The sequence below is a fragment of the Solanum tuberosum genome, unplaced genomic scaffold (genome assembly GCF_000226075.1).
Source record: "Solanum tuberosum cultivar DM 1-3 516 R44 unplaced genomic scaffold, SolTub_3.0 scf00472, whole genome shotgun sequence".
In the NCBI taxonomy this organism is placed as follows: Eukaryota; Viridiplantae; Streptophyta; class Magnoliopsida; order Solanales; family Solanaceae; genus Solanum; species Solanum tuberosum.
The window spans coordinates 172,360-198,547 of record NW_006239396.1 but is presented as its reverse complement, the minus strand read 5'-3'; the positions used below and the strand labels follow the sequence as shown (position 1 = coordinate 198,547).

General features: G+C 31.4%; 5 protein-coding genes across 6 annotated transcripts; 2 read left to right on the top strand and 3 right to left on the bottom strand.

The window, feature by feature from the left end:
- The first annotated feature begins 1,776 nt into the window (after positions 1-1,776).
- Positions 1,777-5,787, top strand: LOC102583270 (cytochrome P450 CYP72A219-like). 2 transcript variants are annotated; one of them, XM_015303777.1, is made up of 5 exons: positions 1,777-2,124; positions 2,790-3,007; positions 3,459-3,646; positions 4,332-4,713; positions 5,178-5,787. In XM_015303777.1, the coding sequence occupies exons 1-5, from the start codon at positions 1,836-1,838 to the stop codon at positions 5,598-5,600; spliced, it is 1,500 nt and encodes a 499-aa protein (XP_015159263.1). In that variant the 5' UTR covers positions 1,777-1,835; the 3' UTR covers positions 5,601-5,787. The 2 variants fall into 2 exon arrangements, with proteins under 2 accessions (XP_015159263.1, XP_006364094.1); XM_006364032.2 differs by having other exon boundaries at positions 3,405-3,646.
- A 959-nt stretch (positions 5,788-6,746) lies between these two features.
- Positions 6,747-8,186, bottom strand: LOC102590495 (cytochrome P450 CYP72A219-like). Its single transcript, XM_006364051.1, has 3 exons — positions 8,158-8,186; positions 7,524-7,905; positions 6,747-7,272 (listed from the first exon to the last, which is right to left on the bottom strand). Exons 1-3 carry the CDS (start codon positions 8,184-8,186, stop codon positions 6,844-6,846), a joined length of 840 nt encoding a protein of 279 aa, XP_006364113.1. The 3' UTR covers positions 6,747-6,843.
- A 784-nt stretch (positions 8,187-8,970) lies between these two features.
- On the top strand, positions 8,971-12,786 carry LOC102582942 (cytochrome P450 CYP72A219-like). The gene is made up of 5 exons (XM_015303778.1): positions 8,971-9,343; positions 10,001-10,218; positions 10,653-10,880; positions 11,378-11,773; positions 12,204-12,786. The coding sequence occupies exons 1-5, from the start codon at positions 8,998-9,000 to the stop codon at positions 12,624-12,626; spliced, it is 1,611 nt and encodes a 536-aa protein (XP_015159264.1). The 5' UTR covers positions 8,971-8,997; the 3' UTR covers positions 12,627-12,786.
- Positions 12,787-14,068: 1,282 nt separating this feature from the next.
- On the bottom strand, positions 14,069-17,221 carry LOC102582604 (cytochrome P450 CYP72A219-like). The gene is made up of 5 exons (XM_006364030.2): positions 16,804-17,221; positions 16,362-16,579; positions 15,426-15,667; positions 14,889-15,270; positions 14,069-14,651 (listed from the first exon to the last, which is right to left on the bottom strand). The coding sequence occupies exons 1-5, from the start codon at positions 17,096-17,098 to the stop codon at positions 14,223-14,225; spliced, it is 1,566 nt and encodes a 521-aa protein (XP_006364092.1). The 5' UTR covers positions 17,099-17,221; the 3' UTR covers positions 14,069-14,222.
- A 2,770-nt stretch (positions 17,222-19,991) lies between these two features.
- On the bottom strand, positions 19,992-23,153 carry LOC102582271 (cytochrome P450 CYP72A219-like). The gene is made up of 5 exons (XM_006364029.2): positions 22,826-23,153; positions 21,876-22,090; positions 21,414-21,646; positions 20,941-21,328; positions 19,992-20,530 (listed from the first exon to the last, which is right to left on the bottom strand). Exons 1-5 carry the CDS (start codon positions 23,094-23,096, stop codon positions 20,105-20,107), a joined length of 1,533 nt encoding a protein of 510 aa, XP_006364091.1. The 5' UTR covers positions 23,097-23,153; the 3' UTR covers positions 19,992-20,104.
- Between the last annotated feature and the right edge of the window lie 3,035 nt (positions 23,154-26,188).

Here is a 26,188-nt window from a genome sequence, read left to right as displayed (position 1 = left end):
TTAAGATTTAGGGATTTAGTCTATGTGGAAATGGAAGCCTATTGGCGTGCAATGTGGCATCCTCATGGCATTTAACAACTTCTGTTAATAAGAAAGACACTTTTGATCCAATAGTTTGACGAGAAGGGTAGTTTTGAGCCGAAATATAGTTTAAGGGTAAATATGAGCTATTTCGGATAGTTTAAGGGTATTTTTGATCCTTTTCCTTTTAGTCTATGTGGCAGTGGAACCTTATTGGCGTGCAATGTGGCATCCACATGACATTTAACAACTTCTATTAATAAGAAGGACACTTTTGACCCAATAGTTTAACGGAAATGGTAGTTTTGAGCCGAAATATAGTTTAAGGGTAAATATGAGCTATTTCAAATAGTTTAAGGGTATTTTTTATCCCCTTCCTTTTAGTCTATGAGGCAATGGAACCCTATTGGCGTGCAATGTGGCATCCTCATGGCATTTAACAACTTCTGTTAATAAGAAAGACACTTTTGATCCAATAGTTTGACGAGAAGGGTAGTTTTGAGCCGAAATATAGTTTAGGGGTAAATATGAGCTATTTCAGATAGTTTAAGGGTATTTGACCCTTTTCCATTTTTTTAATGGGTGCACCAAGTCAAACTGTGACAAGTAAAAGTGAACAGAAGGAGTACTATCTTATTTCAAATTAGGAAAAATGCACGAAAAATGCATAAATACCTCCAACCTATGTCCGAAATTTTAGAGACATACTTATACTATACTAAGGTTCTATTACTCTCCAAACTTATTTTATAAATAATTTTCTACCCTTTTTCGACATATGTGGCACTATTAACCAAATAGCTTAAAAAAAATTTCAACACGTGCTGGCCCAAAAGATAGTGCCACGTAGGCCGAAAAGAGGTAGAAAATTATTTATAAAATAAGTTCGGAGAGTAATAGAACCTTAGTATAGTATAAGTATGTCTCTAAAATTTCGGACATAGGTTGGAGGTATTTATGCATTTTTCCTTTGAATTAATGCAAAGTTCAATAAAGACTACTAATCTTCTTCCAAGGTTCAATTTAATTTAAGGTTCATATTATTTTAATCCAAGGTTCAAATTAAGTTAAGGTTCAAATTATTTTTATTCAAGGTTCAAATTATTTATATTCAAATTTTCTAGTTCCCTCATTGCTTTTTGCTTCAAATATCTACATTAATAGTAAAAGATCTTCTTTTTTTCCTTTCTAAAAAGGAAGATTTTACACAATTTAATAATAGTAGACAAGTCCAAATACTCTAGACATAATGATAAAGAAAAAGAAGATTGATAGAGAAAATGACGCGCAATAATGCAATATGGAATTTTTTTGAACTTTCAAAGATGAGTGGTTGGACCATTATAGTTCATTGGTCCTAAGGAGTCGATTGATTCACATATTAAATTATTCGAAATTATAGTTTTGTGATTATTTTCTTTTACTTAGAAGATGAAATAAAATAATATCAAATTAAATGAAATAAATAGATATGTAAGATTAAATTAAAGGTATAAATTTATTTCAAACTTAATTATCTGATATATCTCCTTCTTCCATGAACCAAACTACCCCTCATGACTTTTAATTTATTAATTTAAAACTTCACTTTCTTCTCATTATCTATAGTAGTAGTTAGTGTGTGTATATATATATATATCAAATTGAATGAAATAAATAGATATGTAAGATTAAATTAAAGGTATAAATTTATTCCAAACTGATATATATAATATATATATATATATATATATATATATATATATCATAATAAAGACCATGAAACTTGGTATTATCATATTGGAGGCTAGTGAGGAAGGATAAGGTTTTTCAATATGGAAATATCATATTACAACTTAAAAATTGCAATATTTTCATTTGCAATTATCCTTGTATTGGGATGGGCATGGAGAATCTTGAATTATGTTTGGTTCAAACCAAAAAAATTGGAGAAACAACTAAGACAACAAGGTTTCAAAGGAAATTCTTACAAGTTGTTGTATGGGGATATGAAAGAGATGAAGAAGATGATTGAAGAAGCTACATCCAAGCCTATTGATTTCTCACATGACTTGATTTGGCCTAGAATCAACCCCTTCATCCACAAAACCATCACAAATTATGGTAAGTAAATGGGCAAATATGACCCTATTTGTTATCTTTTAGCTGGTTTGATAATATAGAAATTTTTACTGTGTATAAAATTTTATACCATCAGGTCACATTTATCTACGATAGTAAATAGTATGTCATCTTTTAAAGATTATAAATATAATTTTTAAGGAGTTTAACGTATAGATATCCTTTTTAGATGAGTTGATTGGGTAAATTATGCTTTTAAATGTACTAATGTGATAAGATAGAAATTGGGTGGATAATGAGTGCGACCTTCTATCATTCTTTACTTTAATATAAAGCTTATGTATTCAACAAGGTTTGGACCCCTTGACATGCGCTTTTAACATACACATGATGTGATGTGTTCTCCTTACCACTAGACCAAAGTTCTAACGGAAGCTATTTACAATATTTTGTAGGTTATCAATCCATGCTTTTTATACAAAAATTACTTTGTAATTGAATAATTGTGTAACATTTCTTTTCAAAACATATCATACATACATACAATCATACATGTATGCATAAATTTGTCGTACCATCATAAATACATATACATACAATCATACATATGTATAGTGATAGTCATACAACATACATACATACATATAAAAATTAATAAACTTAAGTCGTTATATCGCGTAATTTTCCCTTTCACTTCAATTTTGTAGGTAAGAATTGTTTTGTGTGGTTTGGGCCCAAACCAGCAGTCCTCATCACAGAGCCCAAATTGATAAAGGAGGTGTTAACAAAGAACTATGTTTATCAGAAGGCACGTGGCAGCCCACTATTGAAGTTGGCAATATCTGGGCTAGCGGCCCATGAAAAAGATAAATGGGCCACACATAGAAGGATTCTCAATCCAGCTTTTCACATTGACAAGTTGAAGGTTTTGAAACTTTGTTATACTCTTTTCGTTTCAATTTTTTTGTCTGATTTCGACTTGACAAGAAGTTTAACAAAGTAAAGAAGACTCTTGATATCTTTTCGTTTAAAATATAGAATATACCAAAATGATCTTTAATTTTGTGATCTTAAACATGTCATGTCAAAAGTTTAAAATTAAAGAGTTGTCAAAAAAAAAAAGACATTGTTTTTGAACAGGACTAAAACAAAAAGTAATACAAATTGAAATCATTTCTCTTACTACTTACTATTCCTCTTGTTTCGATTTGATTGAGCACAGAAATAAAGACTGAAGTTAAATATATATGTATTAAAAAGATTCATTAAATATGTATAAATATTAAGCTTTTCATAATTCTTGAATTCTTATTAATGTGCAGCATATGCTACCTGCATTCAAATTGACCGTTAACGAAATGTTGAACATATGGAAGGAAGTTATCTCGAAAGATGGAACAGAGATAGATGTGTGGCCATATCTTCAAACATTGACAAGTGATGCAATTTCAAGAACTGCTTTTGGCAGTAATTATGAAGAAGGAAAAAAGAATTTTGAACTTCAAAAAGAACAAATTGAATTAATTTCAAAAATGACACACTCAATATACATTCCAGGATGGAGGTAAGAATTTTTTTTTTTATTCAATTATGAATTCTGAATAAAACTCCAAAGTTAAGCATGCTTGAGAAATGAATAACCACATAAAGTTTTCATGTTGCAGACTTTATATACATAATTCTTCAAGCATTTAGAATCACCAACCCTTTATTTTATTTAATATTATGTTATATATATATATATATTATTTTATTTTTCATTATGAATTCTGAATAAAACTTCAAAGTTAAGCATGCTTGAAAATAAGTACGTCGAACTAGGATGGATAATCGCATAAAAATTTCGTGTTGCAGACTTTATATACATAATTCTTCAAGCATTTAGAATCACCAACCCTTTATTTTATTTAATATTATGTTAAATTAAGTAATAGTTAACTTTTGTAAACTTCAATGACCAAAACAACACATTTCAAATAATTCAAGGTTAAATATGTATAAAATAACACAGGGATTAAAAGTGAAATTATGTAATAATACAAGGATTAAAACTGCTATTTCCCAATTGAAAATATATGGTTTAGTTGAATGTAAAAGATAGTATTGTGTTATCATTCTTTTATTAGTTCGTGAAACAAATTTTAATTATCTTCGAGAATCGTATTTACGTGTCTCTAAGTACTCTATCAGATTTCTTATATATTTATTTTTGTATCAATAATTATTGTTATCATGATCATGAACTATAGGTTTGTGCCAACTAAAAAGAACAAAAGGATGATGCAAATCTTCTATGAAGTAAAAGCACTTATATTGGGAATTATAAATAAAAGAATGAGGATGATTGAAGCTGGAGAATCACATGATGATTTATTAAGTATATTATTGACATCCAATTTAAAAGAAATACAACAACATGGGAATAAGAAATTTGGTATGAGCATTGATGAGGTGATTGAAGAGTGTAAATTGTTCTATTTTGCTGGACAAGAGACTACTTCAACTTTACTTGTGTGGACAATGATTTTATTATGCAAGTATCCTATTTGGCAAGAAAGAGCTAGAGAAGAGGTTTTACAAGTGTTTGCAAGTGATGAACTTGATTATGATAAGTTGAATCAACTAAAAGTAGTAAGTATTGCCTACATGCTCAATTATTTTGAACTTTTTTGTTATTATGGTAGTATCTAGGTCAGTTTGCAAGTCGTACCTCAACCAAGTACTTTATATATAAATATATCAGGAAACTCCACCAACCAAATACATGAGAAAAAAATTCTTGGAGTTTTTATGTATTGAAATTCGAAGTAGTCTTTCGTGATTTTTACTAATATCACTTTATTGACAACTAGGTCATACTCTTCGGCCTAACTTTCATTTTTTAGCACCTAAGTCGGTAAACCACTTTTTGTAATAGAAAAGTCATTCAACTTTACTTAATAATCCCAAAAGTTTTTAAATTAGTTTTTTAATCATAATGTCACTCAACTTCATCTAAATATTATCAAAATGGTAATCAAGTTCTAAATTCTACTTTTTCTTATAAAATCAATATGTTTAATGGCTATATTAACTTGTGATCTATTATTTTATAGGTGACTATGATCTTAAACGAGGTCTTAAGGTTGTATACATCAGTATACGCGATTAATCGAATGGTAAATACAGAAACAAAGTTAGGGGATTTGTGTTTACCCTCTGGGGTGCAACTCATATTAGCAACAATGTTAGTGCATCATGATACTGAAATATGGGGAGATGATGCAATGGAGTTCAAGCCAGAGAGATTTAGTGAAGGAATATCAAAAGCAACAAAAGGACAAGTTGTATTTTTTCCATTTAATTGGGGTCCAAGAATATGTATTGGGCAAAATTTTGCTATGTTAGAGGCAAAAATGGCAATGGTCATGATTCTAAAACACTATGCATTTGAACTCTCTCCATCCTATGCTCATGCTCCTCATCCATTATTACTTCAACCTCAATATGGTGCTCAATTGATCATGCACAAGTTGTAGAATTGGTCATCATGTGTTGTCTTTTGAGTCATGCTATATCCTATATGTATTATTCTTTAATTATAGTTAAAGTAAGTAGGAGTTTAAGGATTGACATATATAGTAGTTATGTATAAGTGAAGTCATATATTGTATTGTATAAGAGTGGAGCACTTTATTATAATAATATTAGTGCACTTTATGTTTATGATTTTCCTCTTCCATTCTTTTTGCAATAACTCGGTTGGTCATTTTTGGAAACTTTCGTGAATTTACCGTTTTTTCCCTTCCGATATCGACTCTGAACGATTTTTGGTTGAGTTTTGAAAGTTGGTTTTGAACTTTGAGTTTAAAGTTGAGAATTTGGTAAGTTTTGAGTTTGAAAGGCTAAGTTGTTAAAAAAGTGGTTTTCAGTGTCTTTTGGAGTTTCAAGTGTCGGAATGGAATTTCATTGATTCCATCAGTTTCGAAATGTGAAATCTGATCTGCGAAAGTTGTCGGTTTTAGATTTAGAGTTTTTTGAGGATTTGAGGTCCTAAGTTGTGAATTTTTGGAAATTTGGCCTTTGAATTGACTTTGGTTAATATTCGGGGTTCGGGTGCTCGGATCGGAATTCCAAAAGTTCACTTGGGTTTGGGGAATGATTTTAGGTCTAGCTGAGGTCTTGGTTGATTTTTGGGAGGTTCCAAGCTTGTTTTAGCCTTTTAGGCGTTGAGTTAGTTCCTTGTGACTTTCACAGATGTGTTCAGATATGTCCAGATACATTTATCTCAGGATAATATTGTATCCAAGTGGATTTGCATGTATCTGGGATACATAACAAGTCTCACACGCCTCCCTCGCCTTTCTCCCATCTCCCTCACCACTCTCCTATGTATCTGGTATCCCAATACATGCGAATCACACCAGATACATACATATACATGTATACAGTGTGTATCTAGCGTGATTCACATATATATGGGATACGTAACAAACTCTCGTTCGCCTCCCTCCCCATCTTGCTCGCCTCTCACCCTATTTTAGTGTATCTGGTAGCAAAATTATATGTATCGAAGTGTATCTTTCTCAATATATGGTAACAAAACTCTTAATTAGTGGTAATATACATAATATTTTGAAGTATTTCCAAGCAAGTTGCATTAAAAACTACACAACATAATTATATTGACTGAAGTGTATGATCTATTACAAGAAAAAACATGTTCACACATATATAGTTGATGATTACAATGATATAAATCTAATAATAAGTTCCAAATGATCATTTCTCCAACTTGTACAAAATCAAATGAGCACCATATTGAGGTTGAAGCAATAGTGGATGAGGAGCATGAGCATAAGATGGAGAGAGTCCAAAAGAATAGTGTTTGAGAATCATGGCTATTGCAATTTTTGCCTCTAACATAGCAAAGTTTTGGCCAATACATATTCTTGGACCCCAACTAAAAGGAAAAAACACAAGTTGTCCTTTTGTTGCTTTGGCTACTCCATCACTAAATCTCTCAGGATTGAACTCCATTGCATAATCTCCCCATAATTCAGTATCATGATGCAACAAAATTGTTCCCAACAAAAGTTGCACCCCAGAGGGTAAACACAACTTTCCTAGCTTTGTGTCTTTGGTCACCACTCTATTAATAAAATATCCTGATGGATACAACCTTAAAACCTCATTTAAGATCATAGTAACCTATTAAAAAGAAAAATATCACTAGTGATTAGTGTCATCATGACAATATATAAGGGGTACAAATAGTTGAATATTATGTTAAGAGTATCTAACATAATATCTTTAGACTGACTAAACAAAATAAAATAGCACTCTCTCTATAATGTGCGGTTATAAATGACCTCCCTAACGATATATATATTGAAAAATTATAAAACTAAAACGTGACATTCTTTTTTATACAGACTAAATATAGAAATTTGTCTACTTACCACTTTTAGGTGATTCAACTTGTCATAGTCAAATTCATCACTTTCAAACACTTGTAGAACCTCTTGTCTAGCCCTTTCTTGCCAAATAGGATATTTGCACAATAAAATCATTGTCCACACAAGTAAAGCTGAAGTAGTCTCTTGCCCAGCAAGATAAAATAATTTACACTCTTCAATCACCTCATCAGTGCTCATACCAAATTTTTTATGTCCATGTTGTTGGATTTCTTGTAAATTGGATGTCAATAGTATACTCAATAAGTCATCATCTATTTCTCCATCTTCAATCATCTTTATTCTTTTGTTGATGATTCCTAATATCAATGCTCCCACTTCATTAAAGATTTGTTTCATCCTTCTATTTGTTTTTGTTGGTACAAACCTATATGGTTAATTCAAGAAATTAAGTAATATGAAGTTGAATTCAAGAAATGTTATCGAGGAAATGATCTTTTCTATATTTACTTATAATTTGAACAAAAGAAAAAGTCATGATGAAGATCTCATGCATTATTTTTTGTTGATCTGCTTTAGAAAATGTCACACAACTAAAATAACATTTTACTTGTCACCTTTTACATATCAAAAAAAGATAATAATTTTGTTTTCATGTTTTACCCTCAACATTAAATACTTATTTTTCAAATCATTTTTCCAAGACATCATTTTATAGAGAAGAGTTTGATAAAATACCTATATCATTTATTATTTTTTTAATGAGTGTGTCAAGTCAAACTGTGACAAGTAAAAGTGAACAAAAGGAGTCTATCTTATTTTAAATTAATCTAAGGTTCAATAAAGACTAATCTTCTTCCAATGCTCAATTTAATTTAAGGTTCATATTATTTTAATTCAAGGTTCAAATTAAGTTAAAGGTTCACATTATTTTTATTTAAGGTTCAACTTTAAGTCAAGGTTCAAATTGTATGGCATTGTTGTATTTTAATATTTATATTTAAACTTTCTAGTTCCCTCATTGCTTTTGCTTCAAATATCTACATTAATATATAGTAAAAGATCTTCTTTTTCTTTCTAAAAGGGAAGATTATTCTTAATTTAATAAGAGTTGATAAGTCCAAATAGTCTAGACACAAAGATAAAGAAAAAGATTGATAGAGAAAATGACGTGCAATAAATCTATGGATTTTTTTGAATTTTCAAATACGTGTGGTTGGAATATAATTTCTTGATCACTACCTTGATTCACGAATTAAGTTATCTTGAAATTATAATTTTATAATTAATTTGAATACTTAGAAGATGAGATAAAATAATATCAAACTGAATGAAATAAACAGATATGTAAAATTAAATTAAAGATATAAATTTATTCCAAACTTAATTATCTGATATATCACCTTCTTCCATTAACCAAACAAGTAGCAACCCCTTATGACTTTTAATTTATTAATTTAAAACTTCATTTTCTTCATTTAGTATGTATATATATGGTACTAATATCATAATAAAGAGCATGAAACTTGGTATTATCATATTGGAGGCTAGTGAGGGAAGGGTTAGGTTTTTGAATATGGAAATATCATATTACAACTTAAAAATTGCAATATTTTCATTTGCAATTATCTTTGTATTGAGATGGACATGGAGAATCTTGAATTATGTTTGGTTCAAACCAAAAAAATTGGAGAAACAACTAAGACAACAAGGTTTCAAAGGAAATTCTTACAAGTTGTTGTATGGGGATATGAAAGAGATGAAGAAGATGATTGAAGAAGCTACATCCAAGCCTATTGATTTCTCACATGACTTGATTTGGCCTAGAATCAACCCCTTCATCCACAAAACCATCACAAATTATGGTAAGTAAATGGGCAAATATGACCCTTTTATGCATTTACTATTTGGTATCTTTTAACTGATCTAGTTATGTATAAATTTTTACTAATATCATTGGTGTATAAAATTTTATATCATCAGATCACATTTATCTACGATAGTAAATAATATTTTTAGATGAGTTTATTGTGTAAATTACACATTATCTATGACTTAAGCTCTTATATTGTACTAATATTGGGTGAATAATGATTCCAACCTTTTATCATTCTTTACTTTAATATCGACCTTATGTCTTCAACAAGGTTTGGACCCCTTGACGTACACTTTTAACATACACATCATGTGATGTGTTGTTCTTATCACTAGACTAAAGTTCTGAAGGAAGCTATTTATAATATTTTGTAGGTTATCAATCCATGCCTTTCATACAAAAATTACTTAGTAACTATATAATTGTGTAACATTTCTTTTCAAAAAAACATATCATACATACACTAGAGGCATACATACATACAATCATACATGTATACATACATTTGTCGTACCGTCATAGATACATATACATACAATCATACATACGTATAGTGATCGTCATACAACATACATACATACATATAAAAATTAATAGACTTAAGTCGCTATATCGCGTAATTTTCCCTTTCACTTCAATTTTGTAGGTAAGAATTGTTTTGTGTGGATTGGGCCCAAACCAGCAGTCCTTATCACAGAGCCCAAATTGATAAGGGAGGTGTTAACAAAGAATTATGTTTATCATAAGGCACGTGGCAGCCCACTATCTAAGTTGGTAATATCTGGGCTTGCGGGCCATGAAAAAGATAAATGGGCCACACATAGAAGGATTCTCAATCCAGCTTTTCACCTTGACAAGTTGAAGGTTTTAGCCATTTTGAAACTTTGTTATACTCTTTTTGTTTCAATTCATTTGTCTGGACGTCTAATTTTCACTTTGACAAGAAGTTTAACAAAGTAAAGAAGACTCTTGATATCTCGTTGTCTTAAACTATAGATATATAGAATATACAAAAATGGTTTTTAATCTTGTAATCTTAAGTATGTCAAAAGTTTAAAACAATAGAGTTGTCAAAAAAAAGAAGAAAAGAGAGATTGTTTTTGGAAACTGACTAAAACAAAAAGTAAAACAAAAACATTGAAGCCATTTCTCTTACTACTTATTATTTCTCTTGTTTCAATTTCTTTGTCATAATTTGACTGTGCGCAGAAATGAAGATTGAAGTTACATATATGTGTTAGAAGATTTATTAAATATATATAAATATTAAGTTTGTGATAATTCTTATTAATGTGCAGCATATGCTACCTGCATTCAAATTAACTGTTAATGAAATGTTGAACACATGGAAGAAAGTTGTCTCGAAAGACGGAACAGAGATAGATGTGTGGCCATATCTTCAAACATTGACAAGTGATGCAATTTCAAGAACTGCTTTTGGCAGTAATTATGAAGAAGGAAAAAAGAATTTTGAACTTCAAAAAGAACAAATTGAATTAATTTCAAAAATGAATATATATATATATATTATTTTATTTTTCATTATGAATTCTGAATAAAACTTCAAAGTTAAGCATGCTTGAAAATAAGTACGTCGAACTAGGATGGATAATCGCATAAAAATTTCGTGTTGCAGACTTTATATACATAATTCTTCAAGCATTTAGAATCACCAATCCTTTATTTTATTTAATTTTATGTTAAATTAATTAATAGTTAACTTTTGTTAATTTCAATGACCAAAACAACACATTTCAAATAATTCAAGGTTAAATATGCAACATCAAATAATACAGGGACTAAAAGTGAAATTACGTAATAATACAAGGACTAAAACCGTTGTTTCCCCTTTGAAAAAAACATGTGGTTTAGTTGAATGTGAAAGACAGTATTGTGTTATCATTCTTTTATTAGTTCGTGAAACAAACTTCAACTATCTTCAAGAAGCGTATTTACGTGTCTCTAAGTACTCTATGATATTTCTTGTATATTGATTTTTTTAACAATAATTAATGTTATCATGATCATGAACTATAGGTTTGTGCCAACTAAAAAGAACAAAAGGATGATGCAAATCTTCTATGAAGTAAAAGCACTTATATTGGGAATTATCAATAAAAGAATGAGGATGATTGAAGCTGGAGAATCACATGATGATTTATTGAGTATATTATTGACATCCAATTTAAAAGAAATACAACAACATGGGAATAAGAAATTTGGTATGAGCATTGATGAGGTGATTGAAGAGTGTAAATTGTTCTATTTTGCTGGACAAGAGACTACTTCAACTTTACTTGTGTGGACAATGATTTTATTATGCAAGTATCCTATTTGGCAAGAAAGAGCTAGAGAAGAGGTTTTACAAGTGTTTGCAAGTGATGAACTTGATTATGATAAGTTGAATCAACTAAAAGTAGTAAGTATTCCATACACATGTTCAATTATTTTTAACTTTTTTTGTTATTAAGGTGGTATCCAGGTCAGTTTGCAAGTAGTACATCAATCGGATACTTTATATATAAATATATTTTAGGAAACCCCACCAACCAAAGATTAGGTAGATGAGGAAAATATTCTTGGAGTTTTCGGGATTTTCACTCATATCACATTATTGACTACTAGGCCATACTCTTCAGCCAACTTTCATTTTTTGCACCTAAGTTAGTAAACTACTTTTTGTAATAAAAAGTCATTCAACTTTACTCAATATCACCAAAAGTTTTTAAATGATAATGTTACTCAACTGCACCTAAATATTATCAAAATGGTAATCAAGTTCTAAATTCTACTTTATCTAAATCAATATTTTTAATGGCTATATTAACTTGTGATTTATTATTTTATAGGTGACTATGATCTTAAACGAGGTATTAAGGTTGTATACATCAGCATACACGATTAATCGAATGGTAAATACAGAAACAAAATTAGGAGATTTGTGTTTACCCTCTGGGGTGCAACTCATATTAGCAACAATGTTAGTGCATCATGATACTGAAATATGGGGAGATGATGCAATGGAGTTCAAGCCAGAGAGATTTAGTGAAGGAATATCAAAAGCAACAAAAGGACAAGTTGTATTTTTTCCATTTAGTTGGGGTCCAAGAATATGTATTGGGCAAAATTTTGCTATGTTAGAGGCAAAAATGGCAATGGTCATGATTCTAAAATACTATGCATTTGAACTCTCTCCATCTTATGCTCATGCTCCTCATCCATTATTGCTTCAACCACAATATGGTGCTCAATTAATCATGCACAAGTTGTAGAAGTGGTCATGTGTTGTCTTTTGAGTCATGCTATATGTATTTTTCTTAAATTATAGTTCAAGTAACTAGGAGTTTAAGGATTGACATAGTAGTTATGTATAAGTGAAGTCATATATTGTTTTGTATAAGAGTGGAGTACTTTATTATAATAATATTAGTGAACTTTATGTTTATGATTTTCCTCTTGTAACAAAAAAGTCACTCAACTATACTGAAGTATCATAAGAATGATATTATGTCCACAATCACCATGTCTTTTTTTTTTTCCTAAACAAAGTTGAGTGATATTTTTGTCACAAAAATTTGTTTAGTGACGTTTTGTGATACTTAAGTAAAGTTGAGAGACTCTTCATTACAAAGAGTAGTTTATTGACTTCAGTGCAATAAAGTGAAAGTTGACAAGCAATTCATAAAACTAATCCAAAAGTGTGGCCTGCTTAACAATGACGCAAGTGAAAATCATGGGACAATATAGTTCAAGTAAGAGACAAAAAAAACTCTAAGAAATTTCTTCTCATCTGCCTAATCTTTGGTTGAGAAGTACCCAATTAAAGTACGTGCATACCGAATGAACACTATCGTCATAACAAAAATGTTCAAAATAATTGAGCATGTAGGCAATAGTACTCATCACTACTTTTAGTTGATTCAACTTATCATAGGCAATTTCATTACTTCCAAACACTTGTAAAACCTCTTCTCTAGCTCTTACTTGCCAATTGGGATGTTTGCACAATAAAATCATTTTCTCAACACTTCACTAATAGTCAATTTGAATGCAGGAAACATATGCTGCACACTGATGAGAATTAATTAACAATAAGTTTGCAATTATAAGTATTAAGAGTTTGACTTTTATAAATTGATTGTCTTGAGAACTCTTAAAAATTAAGTCACATAAAAGATAGATAACTATGAATAATTGTTTATTAAAAGTAGAATAATAACATAGAAAATAAGACATACGGTAATATACTACAATATATTAAAGTGGGGAAACTTAAATTTCATTTGTTTAGGAGCTAATTACTTAGATACACTCTAGTTTGCAATATTACATATTTTAATTACCAAATTTTGGTGTGCCCAAATACATGTATCTCAGGATACATTGTGTCCAAGTGGATTTGCATGTATCTGGGATACATTACAAATCACACTCACCTCCCTCGCCTCTCTCCCATCTCGCTCGTCACTCTCCTATGTATCTGGCATCCCTAATACATGCGAATCACACCAGATACATACATATACATGTATAAGTGTGTATCTAACGTTATTCGCATGTTTTTGAGATACATAACATACTCTCGCCCGCCTCCCTCCCCGTCTCACCCTATTTTAGTATTTCTGGTAGCAAAAATAGATGTATCTAAGTGTATCTTTCTCAATATATGATAACAAAACTCTTTATTAGTGGTAAGATACATAATATTTTCAAATATTTCCAAGCAAGTTGCATTCAAAACCACACAACATAATTATATTGACTGAAGTGTATAATGATCTCTATTACAAGAAAAAAAGAGCAGGCATGTTCACTCATATATAGTTGATGATTACAATGATATAAATCTAATAATAAGTTCCAAATGATCATTTCTCCAACTTGTACAAAATCAAATGAGCACCATATTGAGGTTGAAGCAATAGTGGATGAGGAGCATGAGCATAAGATGGAGAGAGTTCAAAAGAATAGTGTTTGAGAATCATGGCTATTGCCATTTTTGCCTCTAACATAGCAAAGTTTTGGCCAATACATATTCTTGGACCCCAACTAAAAGGAAAAAACACAAGTTGTCCTTTTGTTGCTTTGGCTACTCCATCACTAAATCTCTCAGGATTGAACTCCATTGCATCATCTCCCCATATTTCAGTATCATGATGCAACAAAATTGTTCCCAACAAAAGTTGCACCCCAGAGGGTAAACACACATTCCCTAGCTTTGTGTCTTTGGTCACCACTCTATTAATAAAATATCCTGATGGATACAACCTTAAAACCTCATTTAAGATCATAGTAACCTATTAAAAAGAAAAATATCACTAGTGATTAGTGTCATCATGACAATATATAAGGGGTACAAATAGTTGAATATTATGTTAAGAGTATCTTTAGGCTGACTTAACAAAACAAAATAACATTCTCTCTGTAATGTGTGTGTTATAAATGATCTCCCTAACGATATATTGAAAAATTCTAAAACTAAAATGTGACATTCTTTTTTATACAGACTAAATATAGAAATTTGTCTACTTACCACTTTTTAGGTGATTCAACTTGTCATAGTCAAATTCATCACTTTCAAACACTTGTAGAACCTCTTCTCTAGCTCTTTCTTGCCAAATAGGATATTTGCTCAATAAAATCATTGTCCACACAAGTAAAGCTGAAGTAGTCTCTTGTCCAGCAAGATAAAATAATTTACACTCTTCAATCACCTCATCAATGCTCATACCAAATTTTTTATGTCCATGTTGTTGGATTTCTTGTAAATTGGATGTCAATAGTATACTCAATAAGTCATCATGTATTTCTCCATCTTCAATCATCTTTATTCTTTTTTTGATGATTCCTAATATCAATGCTCCCACTTCATTAAAGATTTGTTTCATCCTTCTATTTGTTTTTGTTGGTACAAACCTATGGTTAAGTCAAGAAATTAAGGATAATTATAATAATGTCCTTATATGAGCAAACATTAGCCTTGTGTATAACGTTGTCTGAAAGGATAATTTTTCTAAGGATTATATTTGCGTGACTTTAAAATAAAGACAACATTTAAATAGTAGATGTACCTCCATCCTGGGATGTATAATGAACGTGCTACTTGTAAAAGTAGTCCCATTTGTTCCTTTTGAAGTTCAAAAATCTTTTTTCCTTCTTCATAACTACTACCAAATGCAGTTCTAGAAATTGCATCACTTGTCAAAGTTTGAAGATATGGCCACACATCTATCTCTGATCCTTCTTTCGAGATAATTTCCTTCCATTTCTTCAACAACTCCGAAGAAGTCAATTGAAACGCAGGAAGCATATGCTGCACATAAAGCAATCAATAGTAGATGCGAATTCAAAATCTAAAGTCAATTGGTTCAAAATAAGTATGAAGTTGTTATATGCGTATATTTGAAATATTTTTTATGTATGTACACATAGATAGAGGTGAATCCTGATTTTGAAGTTTATGAGTTTTTACAATGATCTCAAATTAACATAAAATGATAGTTAGATTCATAATCATTTATTTGCAAGTATATTTTATAGATTTTTTTTAATACCAATAAAGGGTATAAACAAAAGTGATTGTGTTCACGTGAACTCATACCTTAATTAAGGACTAGATCCATCCTCGTGACAGAGATGGATCCAGGATTATTTGAACTTTATGCTTTTCTAGATTCTAGAATAGAAACTTTAAATGCTAGTCAATGGATTCTAAATTTAGTTTATGTACATATTTACTAAATTTCTTATCACATATACATGATTTGTGTCAAAACTATCAAGTTCTGTCTAATGCTACCTCCATCGTTGTACCCACACATAGTTGGAGCCGAAAGCAATATATTTAATTCAACCTATGGAACTCACCATAGATAATCAAATGAGTTTTAGTTTATGTAACACAATATCCAACTTTAACTACCTATACTTATAATCTGATGATATCGATGAGAACATCTCACACAAATTGAAAGGACATATAGCTTCATAGTAATAAATAATAATACCTTCAATTTGTCAAGGTGAAAAGCAGGATTGACAATTCTTCTATGTTTGGCCCATTTATCAGCTTCATAGCCAGCAAGCCCATTTGCTGCCAACCTAGTTAATGGATTGCCAGGAGGCTTTTGATAAATGTAATTCTTTGTTAACACTTCTCTTATAAGTTCAGGGTCCACTATAACCACAGCTGGTCTTGGCCCATACCAAGCAAAACAATTCTTACCTACATTTGAATGAAAGATAGTGAAAATGACTTGGACTGATCAGTTTATTCAAGTTTAAGTGTCTACTTGCTCACACCTAAAGTTGGAGGGCATGAATGTCAGTTGAAGTCAAGTTAAAGGGAACGTTTATGTATTATGCCTGTTATAAACTGCATCATTCTGAATCCATAAACTTCAAATCCATCTATTGTATAACTAATAGTAATTAAGGTTGAATACATACCATAATTATTGATGGTTTTGTGGAAGAAGGGCATGACTCTAGGCCAAATCATGTCATGTGAGAAATCAATAGGCTTTGACAAAGCTTCTTTTCCCATTTTCATCATTTCTTTCACATCCCCAAACAAAAACTTGTAAGAATTCCCCTTGAAACCTTGTTGCCTTAGGCATTTCTCCAACTTTTTTGGTTTGAACCAAACCCAATTCAAGATTCTCCATGCCCATCTCAATACTAAGATAATTGCACAAGAAAATAATACAAGATTTAAGTTGTAATAATTATATGGAATCTCCATACTATAGGCTTTATTTGAAAGCTAGCTCTTTGTTCCTACTAGTACTAAATATATACACACTTATATAAAACAAGTGGATGATTAAGAAATTGCTTGACACAAACAAAATTATATTTTATTTGAAGTTGATGAAGCAATACATGTCATATGAGTAAAAACTTATTTGTATCAGGTGTTTACGTCAAATCAATTAATAGATGCACATCATATGTATAAATATATAATAACATCAATTAACCATGATTTATTAATGTATATATATTCACTCTATTAAATTATTTAACTATAGTAAATTACATCAGTTTAATATAAACACTTGGTACAGAGATCAGTATTCATGTATCTTCATTTTTTTAATTACAATTCAAAGTCAAATGGAAATAGGGTCATCCTTCCAATGCTTGGTTGCTAAGTTTTAGAAAAAAATATGAAAGTCAAAATGGTTAGCATATGAAATGTTATTTCCTCCCTTATTCTATTGTGGAAGAAAGACTAATTATTAAATTATTTTATCTTTCCTTGTCGAACAAGGATTATATTACTTCCTTTGTTTAAAAAAATATTACATATTTTTCTTTTAAGTTTGTTTAGAAAAGAATGATCCTTTTCTTTTTTGGATAATAGTATTTTTTAATTTCAACTTTCCACGCACTATAACAAAAATAATTTTTAGCGGTATTAGTTAAGTGCTATTATAGAATCAATGTCGCTAAAGGCTTTAGGGATATATACAAAGAGTGCTAATTAATTACCGCTAAAGATTACATATTTAGCGGCAATTAAACTATTGTCGTTAATTAATTGCCGCTAATGATTGTTTTTGATGTAGTGACGTAGCATGTTTAAGGTTACTAGATTAAAAAACATTTTGATACATTTGACATAAATTTAAGGGATAAGGGTCTGAAAAATACCCCAACTTTGGTCGGATTTGTTGTTGCGATACTAAACTTTCATGAGGACCTATTACCTCCCTAGCCTATTTAATACCGTATTTTTTACTCCCTGAACTATTTAAGTGTATTTTAAAGGTATATATGTGTCCACGTGGACACATTACTATTTATAATTTTACATTATTTTTTATGTCCACGTGGGCAAATATATATGTTTAAAATACGGTATTAAGGACTGCTTAGAGTTGGACACAGAATGCCTAATTCAAATTGAAATGTACAATGATCCGGGAAATAAGATTTTAAATAGTCTAGGGAGGTAATAGGTCATCATAAAAGTTTAGTATCGCAACAGCAAATTCGACCAAAGTTGGGATATTTTTCAGACCCTTATCCCTAACTTTAATTTAGAACCACAAGATTGAAAAGTTTTCTTTATTTTCTTAAACTTCATGCCGAGTTAAATTATGTTATTCTTTTTTAAATGGAAATAGTATTAAATATAGAGATAATTATAGTCTAGTGTTTTTGGGTGATTTGATTTACGAAATAGTAGATAACTGTATATATTTTGTATGATATGCATATCATAAACTTGATATTTTAAATATGTAAGAATTGGTTTTCATATTTTTTTTTATAAGAACTAATGTGTAGAATCTTTCTATTATCATTTTGTTTTAAAATATTTTAGGTTCTCTAGCTTATACAAAAAATTGCTAAACGAAAACTTATCCAATTGACAAACAACTTTCGATAATATTATTATATATAATTCAACAAATTCTTAATTTGATAATATTATTGCATGAGGCTTACGACATGATGATGTATGTGATTTCAGAGTGATTTTTGATCTTGTTCATGCTTTTTATTTTTGCATTTCTTTCGTTTTGTTGGGTTGAGGCTGACTGGCCCTGGTGGAAATATACAAGTGTCATCACCTCCATTTTTAGATCGTGACATAACCAGAGTTGCACCCCAGCTGGTAAACACAAATTTCCTAATTTTGTTTTTGTTTGTACAATTCGATTAAACAAAAACTTGTAAGAATTTCCATTGAAACCTTGTTGTCTTAGTTGTTTCTCCAATTTTTTTGGTTTGGAGTAATAGTGTATCTCAATGTATCTAACTTATAATATGGTATAAAGTTATTAATTAGTGGGAATGTATGTAGTTATTTGAAAAGTATAGGTAAGATTAGTATATATGATATGGATGTATATCTAATATGATAGTTTAACCTTTTAATTATTTTTTATTTGGCCCACGAACAAGCCCAACCCACATTTCTTAAGCCACATTGGCCAATGGGCTTACTCGAGCCAATCTAAAAAGTCTTGTTCTTAAATAGGCTCCAAAAATCATAGCCCGACCCAACCTTATCAAATCACGAATTGGACTTGTCCTGTTCAATGGGCCTAGTCTATATTGTCGGCTCTTGATATATGAATAATATCAAACAAAAAAGTCTTTGGAATGATATGATTTCATTAGTCAATTTAAATTACACCATCCAAAATTTAGGGGGAGTAAATTGGGTGAATCAAAATGGACTGAACTAACAAATGGGTGATGGGTATAGTTCCAGTTCTCTTAATATCCTCATCATGAACAAGAGTAAAAACCATCTTTTTTACAACCAAAAAAATAGACGAAGGTTCAAAAATACACCTCAAACTATCAGATATTTCCTTTTTCTACCTGAACTATTACTAACTATTTATCAAAGCACACCTTAACTATCAATTGTTCTCTTTTATTACCTGAAATATTACCATCGTTCAAGTAGGACAAGTGAACAACCAATAGTTGAGGTGTATCGTATCTCGATAAATATTTTGTGATAGTTCATGTAGGAAATTTGCACACATAATAGTTTAAGTACAAAACTCAAAAAACTAGAATTTTTTAGGTGTGTTTTTACTCCTTCAATCAATAAAATATAACAACCCAATACCATGTAAGCAAAAAACAAAATAGTGGTGTATATTAACTATAACTATAGTAAACTAACGTGGCTACAAGAAACTCCAACAACAAAAACATATTCAGTACAATCCCAGAAATGGATTCGGAGGATAAAATATACGCAGACCTTATCTGTATTCTATAGCTTGTTTAGAATTAGTTGAGCACCATATTGAGGTAGAAGAGTGAAAACTGAATAAGGAACATGAGCATAAGATGGAGAAACTTCAAAAGCAAATTGCTGTAGAATCATAGCAAGTGCCATTTTAGCCTCCAACATAGCAAAGTTTTGTCCAATGCAATTTCTAGGTCCCCAACTAAATGGAAAATATGCAAATTTTCCTTTTGTTGCTCTATTGACTCCTTCACTAAACCTCTCTGGATTGAATTCTTTAACATCTTCACCCCATATTTCTTGGTCATGATGCAACAATATTGTTGGCAATAGGAGTTGCACTCCACTTGGTATTGACAAGTTGCCTAATTTGGTTTCTTTGTGTACCTCTCTACCCATCAAAAAAATTGGTGGATACAATCTCAAAACTTCTTGCATAATCATGGTTACCTGTATTAAAGTAGCAAAACAACCATCTTAGAAAGAGTTTAACTTCTATGCGCAAACAATGTAAAAGAGGTTTACACTATCAAGCTAAGTCACCAAAAATATTGATATCGACATGTAGGTTGCCTATATTACACCCCGGCCCCTTTGTGTGGCCCTTCTCAAACACTGTGTGAACACGAGATTCTTCATGAAAAGGGATTTCCTTTATGCTACTTATCTTATGATAAATGAAACACTAATTGATAACCTGATAAAAATGGTAAACGAGCCAACCTACTATCAAATATTGAACTATTCTTATACTCTAAAAATACCTTTATATTGTCGGTGTATATATATCTTAAATCGGTATTTTAAAAGAGTAGAAAAGGATGATATGCAAAAACCTTGTAGTTAGATCATGAACTTACAACTTTGAGTTGACTCAACTTATCATAATCAGGTATGTTGTTGCCAAAGACTTGCAAAACCTCTTCTCTAGCACGAGCTTGCCAATCGGAGTGTTTGCTCAATAAAATCATCGACCATACAAGCAAAGCTGAAGTTGTCTCTTGTCCAGCAAGATAGAACAATTTACACTCTTCAATTACCTCATCAATACTCATTCCAAATTTCTTATTTCCATGCTCTTGGATTTCTTTCAAGTTGGATTCCAATAATATGCCCAATAAGTCATCACTATTAGACGTCTCCCCTGCTTCAATTTCATTCATTCTCTTATTGATTATTCTCAATACTAGTGAACGTACTTCCTGATGTAGACGGTTCATCCTTCTCTTTTCTTTGGTCGGCAGAAACCTACGATTCATTAAAAATATTATGAAAATAGCATTCAATCACAAAAAGAATTTTTCATGGTGGTTAGAATATGAAGGTAACTTACCTAATGTAACTTGCCTCTGTCTCTTTTACAATAATTTTGGCTAGTTCTTGTTGAAGTTCATGTATCTTTCTACCTTCTTCATAGCTACTTCCAAAAGCAGTTCTTGAAATGGCATCACTTGTCAATGTTTGAAGATATGGCCACACATCTACCTCTGATCCTTCCGTCGAGACAATTTTCTCCCATTTGCTCAACATCTCACAAGTAGTCAAATGAAATGATGGTACCATATGCTGTATATTTTACATTGCATTAGAGACAAATTAACAATCAGTATATACTAGAGTTGGCATACTGACAGTATAAAGAACTTTTACACTAACGGTGACCAGGTTACATGTCTTATTTCATAGATTACTAATCTCACTTATTATGAACATTCATCTTTTAGAAGATTCGATAGTGTAAGATATCAAAGCTACCCCATAATCTAAATAATAATGTTAAGGGACTTTATCAAACCTTCAACTTGTCAAGGTGAAAAGCAGGATTGATGATTCTTCTATGTTTAGCCCATTTATCTGCTTCATAGCTCAAGATTCCTTCGGCTAGCAGCTTCGTGAGTGCAGGGGGAGGTTTCTGGAAAATATTACTCTTCGACAAGATCTCCCTTATATGTTCTGGTTCCATGATGAGCATTGCTGGATTTGGTCCCAACCATATAAAAGAATTCTTACCTGCAAGTAAGTAAAATATCATTAGTGGGAAAAACATCGAAGCGTTGTTGAATTCTCTTAACATAAGGGAAAGTTTAGCGTAGCAACATAGTTGGATTTCGGTTATCACCTATGTTTACTTGTGTTTCAATTATCACATTATTGTCATTAGTGTTCTTTCCTCTCTATGTTCTGTATTGTATTTAGAGAATATGCTTTTGTCAATCAGTCTAAAACAACTATCTGCTCTGTCTCGTTCAATACATACAAAATGCACTAGCACAAGAAGTTGGAACTATACCATTCTCATAATCAAGATTAATTATATACAATCTTGTGCTACAAAATCTTACCGATGACATGTTCAATTTCCATCTTAGATTGTGAACAAAAATCTTTATACTTATAATATAAGATCCGATGATTATATATGCTAAAACTCTATACAGTAAATCATCTACTATCAGTGGCGGAGCTAGGATTTTTAATAATGGGGTTCAAAACCTGAAGAAGTAAACACATGAACTAATCGAAGGGGGTTTGACATCAACTATATATACATAAAAAAATTTTTTAACCATGAATAAATAGTAATATTTTCCAAGGGTTTGGATGAACCCCTAACAATATGCTGGCTCTGCTCGTGTCTACTATATCAGTAAACAAACACCTAAACGAATAGATGATCTATTAAAACTGAATAAATAATCATTATCTAAATGTACGATTAATAGTATATATCCCAATAACACTCACCATAATCAATGATTGTTTTGTGGATGAAGGGCATGAGTCTTGGTACAATATCATGTGAGAATTTAATAGGCTTGGACTTTGCTTCTTCATCCATCTTCACAACTTCATTCATGTCTCCAACTAACAACCTGTAAGAATTTCCCCTGAAGCCCAACTCTCTCAGGCATTTCTCCAAAGGCCTTGGCTGCAACCACAACCAATTCAAGAGTCTCCATCTCAAAAAAATAACTAAAATTATAGCAAATGCAATTGTAAGTGAAATGTATTGCATCTTTGATTCTTTTTATGATGATAATAGATTGGAGAAATGGGCTTGCAAAATCTTGAATTTATATGCATGATGATAGTAATAATAATTTGACAATTAAAAAAAAAAGAAGTGTTTCTTCTTTGACTAGTAATCTTGATTGTCAAGAAAATCAGACTTTTCATCTTTATGTTCTATTTTTATGTATTAAGGTTGAAAAGTAAAATAGTGTCCACACCTTTCGTTGAAAAATTACAAATACCTATAGTTCTATATATATTAATGTTGACACAAGGTAAAGAATTAGTGTAGCGGTTGAGGGGGTAAGGTGCTCTATCCTGGCTGAAGTTTCGACTTCAGCTTTCATTTTTATACAACTAATTATGTTATCTAGTTTCGCTACCAATATTAAGTGTTAAGAAATGAATGAATTATTAATTCGTTCAAATTTAAATTTTGGCTCCTCTTGAATATCGATATAATGAACTAGAATTCCTATTTCATGTCACATAAACTTCTAAAAAAGGTCATTTAATAGGTTATTATTAATAGACTCAAAATTTAATCTCAAACAGAATCGATCAGACATATTAACAAAGGTAAAAAAAGAAAAGTCTAAGACGATGTTGTTGGCTAAGAAAATTAGACTTTTCCTCTTCGATATTCTAGAGTTGGTCTGGGTTGTGTCTTAATGCAGAATGACAAAGTTATAGCTTATGCCTCCAGTTGAAAGTTCATGAGAAGAATTATCCAACCCACGATCTAGAGTTGGCTTCCGTAGTTTTCACTTTGAAGATATGGCACCATTATTTGTATGGTGTTCATGTGGATGTTGTAACATCTCGCACCTAGAAACGACTAGAAAGAGTTAAAAATCTGAAAATATTGATCTTTTGGAAAGATTAAGGAAATCTGGAAAATTATGTCTAAGTTAAGAAAGTGAGTTTTTGCCATTTTCAAACGGTCATAACTCCTAGCTCAGGATGAGTTAGGAGCAGTTCTTGAGATGGTTGTAAAGCCCTTGGATATATCTTTCCAACGCCGCCGAGTTTACGAATTCCGACATCGTATGAGTGAGATATGCCTTTCGAAAGTTGGGCTGTTGGATTGAGGAAAGTTCCAATCCGGATTTAGGGAAGGGCAAAGTAGTCTTTCCTCTAAGTTATTTCCTAATTTGATTTTAGGGGTTATTGGGATAAAAACAGAACCTAAATCAGTTTTGGAAAATTAAAGAACGCTTAGGAGAAGACAGAAAGGAAGAAAGAACAGGAGAAAAATGCAAGAATTCGTCAAGATCATCCAAGCTTGTGAGTGGAATTCGTCGGGGGTGATACCTATTAAGGTATGTGAGATCTTTTCGTGTTGGGTTAGTTCACCCACACACCAACTTGTTTCAATCCATTGGTTTTGATTTGTGTACATGTTGAAGAAGTGAGGTTCTTGAAGAACAAATTGTAGAATTCTTGTTGGTTGAGTTGTTGATTCTTGGGGGTGAGTTGATTCATGTTTCCGGGTTGTTTTTCGAGTTAGATTGGTTGTATATTGAGGGTACAATTGATCCTAAGTGTTTGGGGAAAGAATTATGGAAGTTAGGGGAGTTTAAAGATGAAAAACGGAAGAGAAAAGTTAGAAGTCGCTAGGCAAAAAGGGAAGGGCGTCGCGCCTGCCAGAGCGCCACAAAAACTTCTCTGAAGTATGGCCTCTGGCGCGTTGTGCCAGCCAGAGCGCCAGGGACGCCAGTTCTCCCCATTCGTTCCCCACCTTTTCGTACTTGTTCATAAGCGATGTAACTATGTTTTCTAGTTGATTCCAACACTCTAAGGTACATCTAAACATCATGAAATCATCCATAGACATGAGATTATGAACTTTGAATCCATAATCCAATTCAAGGAAAGTTAAGATCAAAGTCAAAGAAGTTAAGAGTCAAGTCTAGAAGTTAAGAAGCAAGTCAAAACAAAGTTTCTTAAAGTTTTCAAGAGTCTTTATTAAACGTTTAAACTTCGTTTTAAGGCTCAAATTTCAAGTAAAGTAGAGAGTAAAGAGTTGAGTTCATTTCTCAAAAGTTATTAGGGAACTAAGTATTCCCAAAGAAGTTTATAAATGTTTTTCACTTTGAGCAAGAAAGGAACTATGATTTCCAAAAGAGTCTTTGGGCTAGTTTTCAGTAAAGGGAACATCGATTCCAAGAGAGCCTTTGGGCTAAACTTTGAGCAATTATCTCAAACTAAAGAAAGAGGTGTTTAAAACATATATGAGCTAAAGTATATTTTGGGAGTAGTATTGAGCACCGAATGGGGGACGCGAGTTCATATTAACTCAACTTTCCATAAGAATCATGTAGCCAACATGGGAGTTAACGGGTCATACTTTTTAGATGATCACGTAAGTTAAGCTAATGGATCCACTAAGTTAAGTAAGGTCCTATATCACGGCAAAGTATAGGATGGTCCTTAGGCAACGTGAGGTAAAACGTTGTATCATCACTTAGGCTCAGAGTGGTGGTTGTCGGTTAAAGAATCTCCCACAAAAAGTTATATTACTTTTATATATAAGTAAAGTTGAGTTTGTTATTGCTTTATCTTTAACGAACTAAGTTGTTTACACTGTTTTGCAAGCTTTATATATATATTGCATGTCTCTTATTGTTTTATATTGAGTTCAGTTATTCATGAGTTGAACAGAGCCAAGGTAAGTGTTCCTTTGTACTCCTTTCAAGCTTAAGTTGTTGTTTAGCATTCCAACTCGTATACTCGTACATTCAATGTACTGATGCTAATTGGCCTGCATCTTATTATGATGCAGACATAGGTAACCAGGATCAGCATCCAGCGCGCTGTTGATCTAGTCGAGCACTCCAGAGTCAGTGGTGCGCCTTCTTGCATTTCGGAGGACTCATTTATTCGCTTTCCTAGTTTTTCTTATTAGGATGTTGAGGGGTCTGTCCCAACATCCATCTCAGTATTATAGAGGCTTCATAGACAATCAGACAGTTAGTATTGAGTCTCTCATCTATGTATTTGCAGATACTTTGTTTTGAGACAGAAGTTGCCAATTTGGCTAAGATGTTATCATTTAAACTATAGCATTGAGTTTATTCTGTTGAGTTAAGTCTT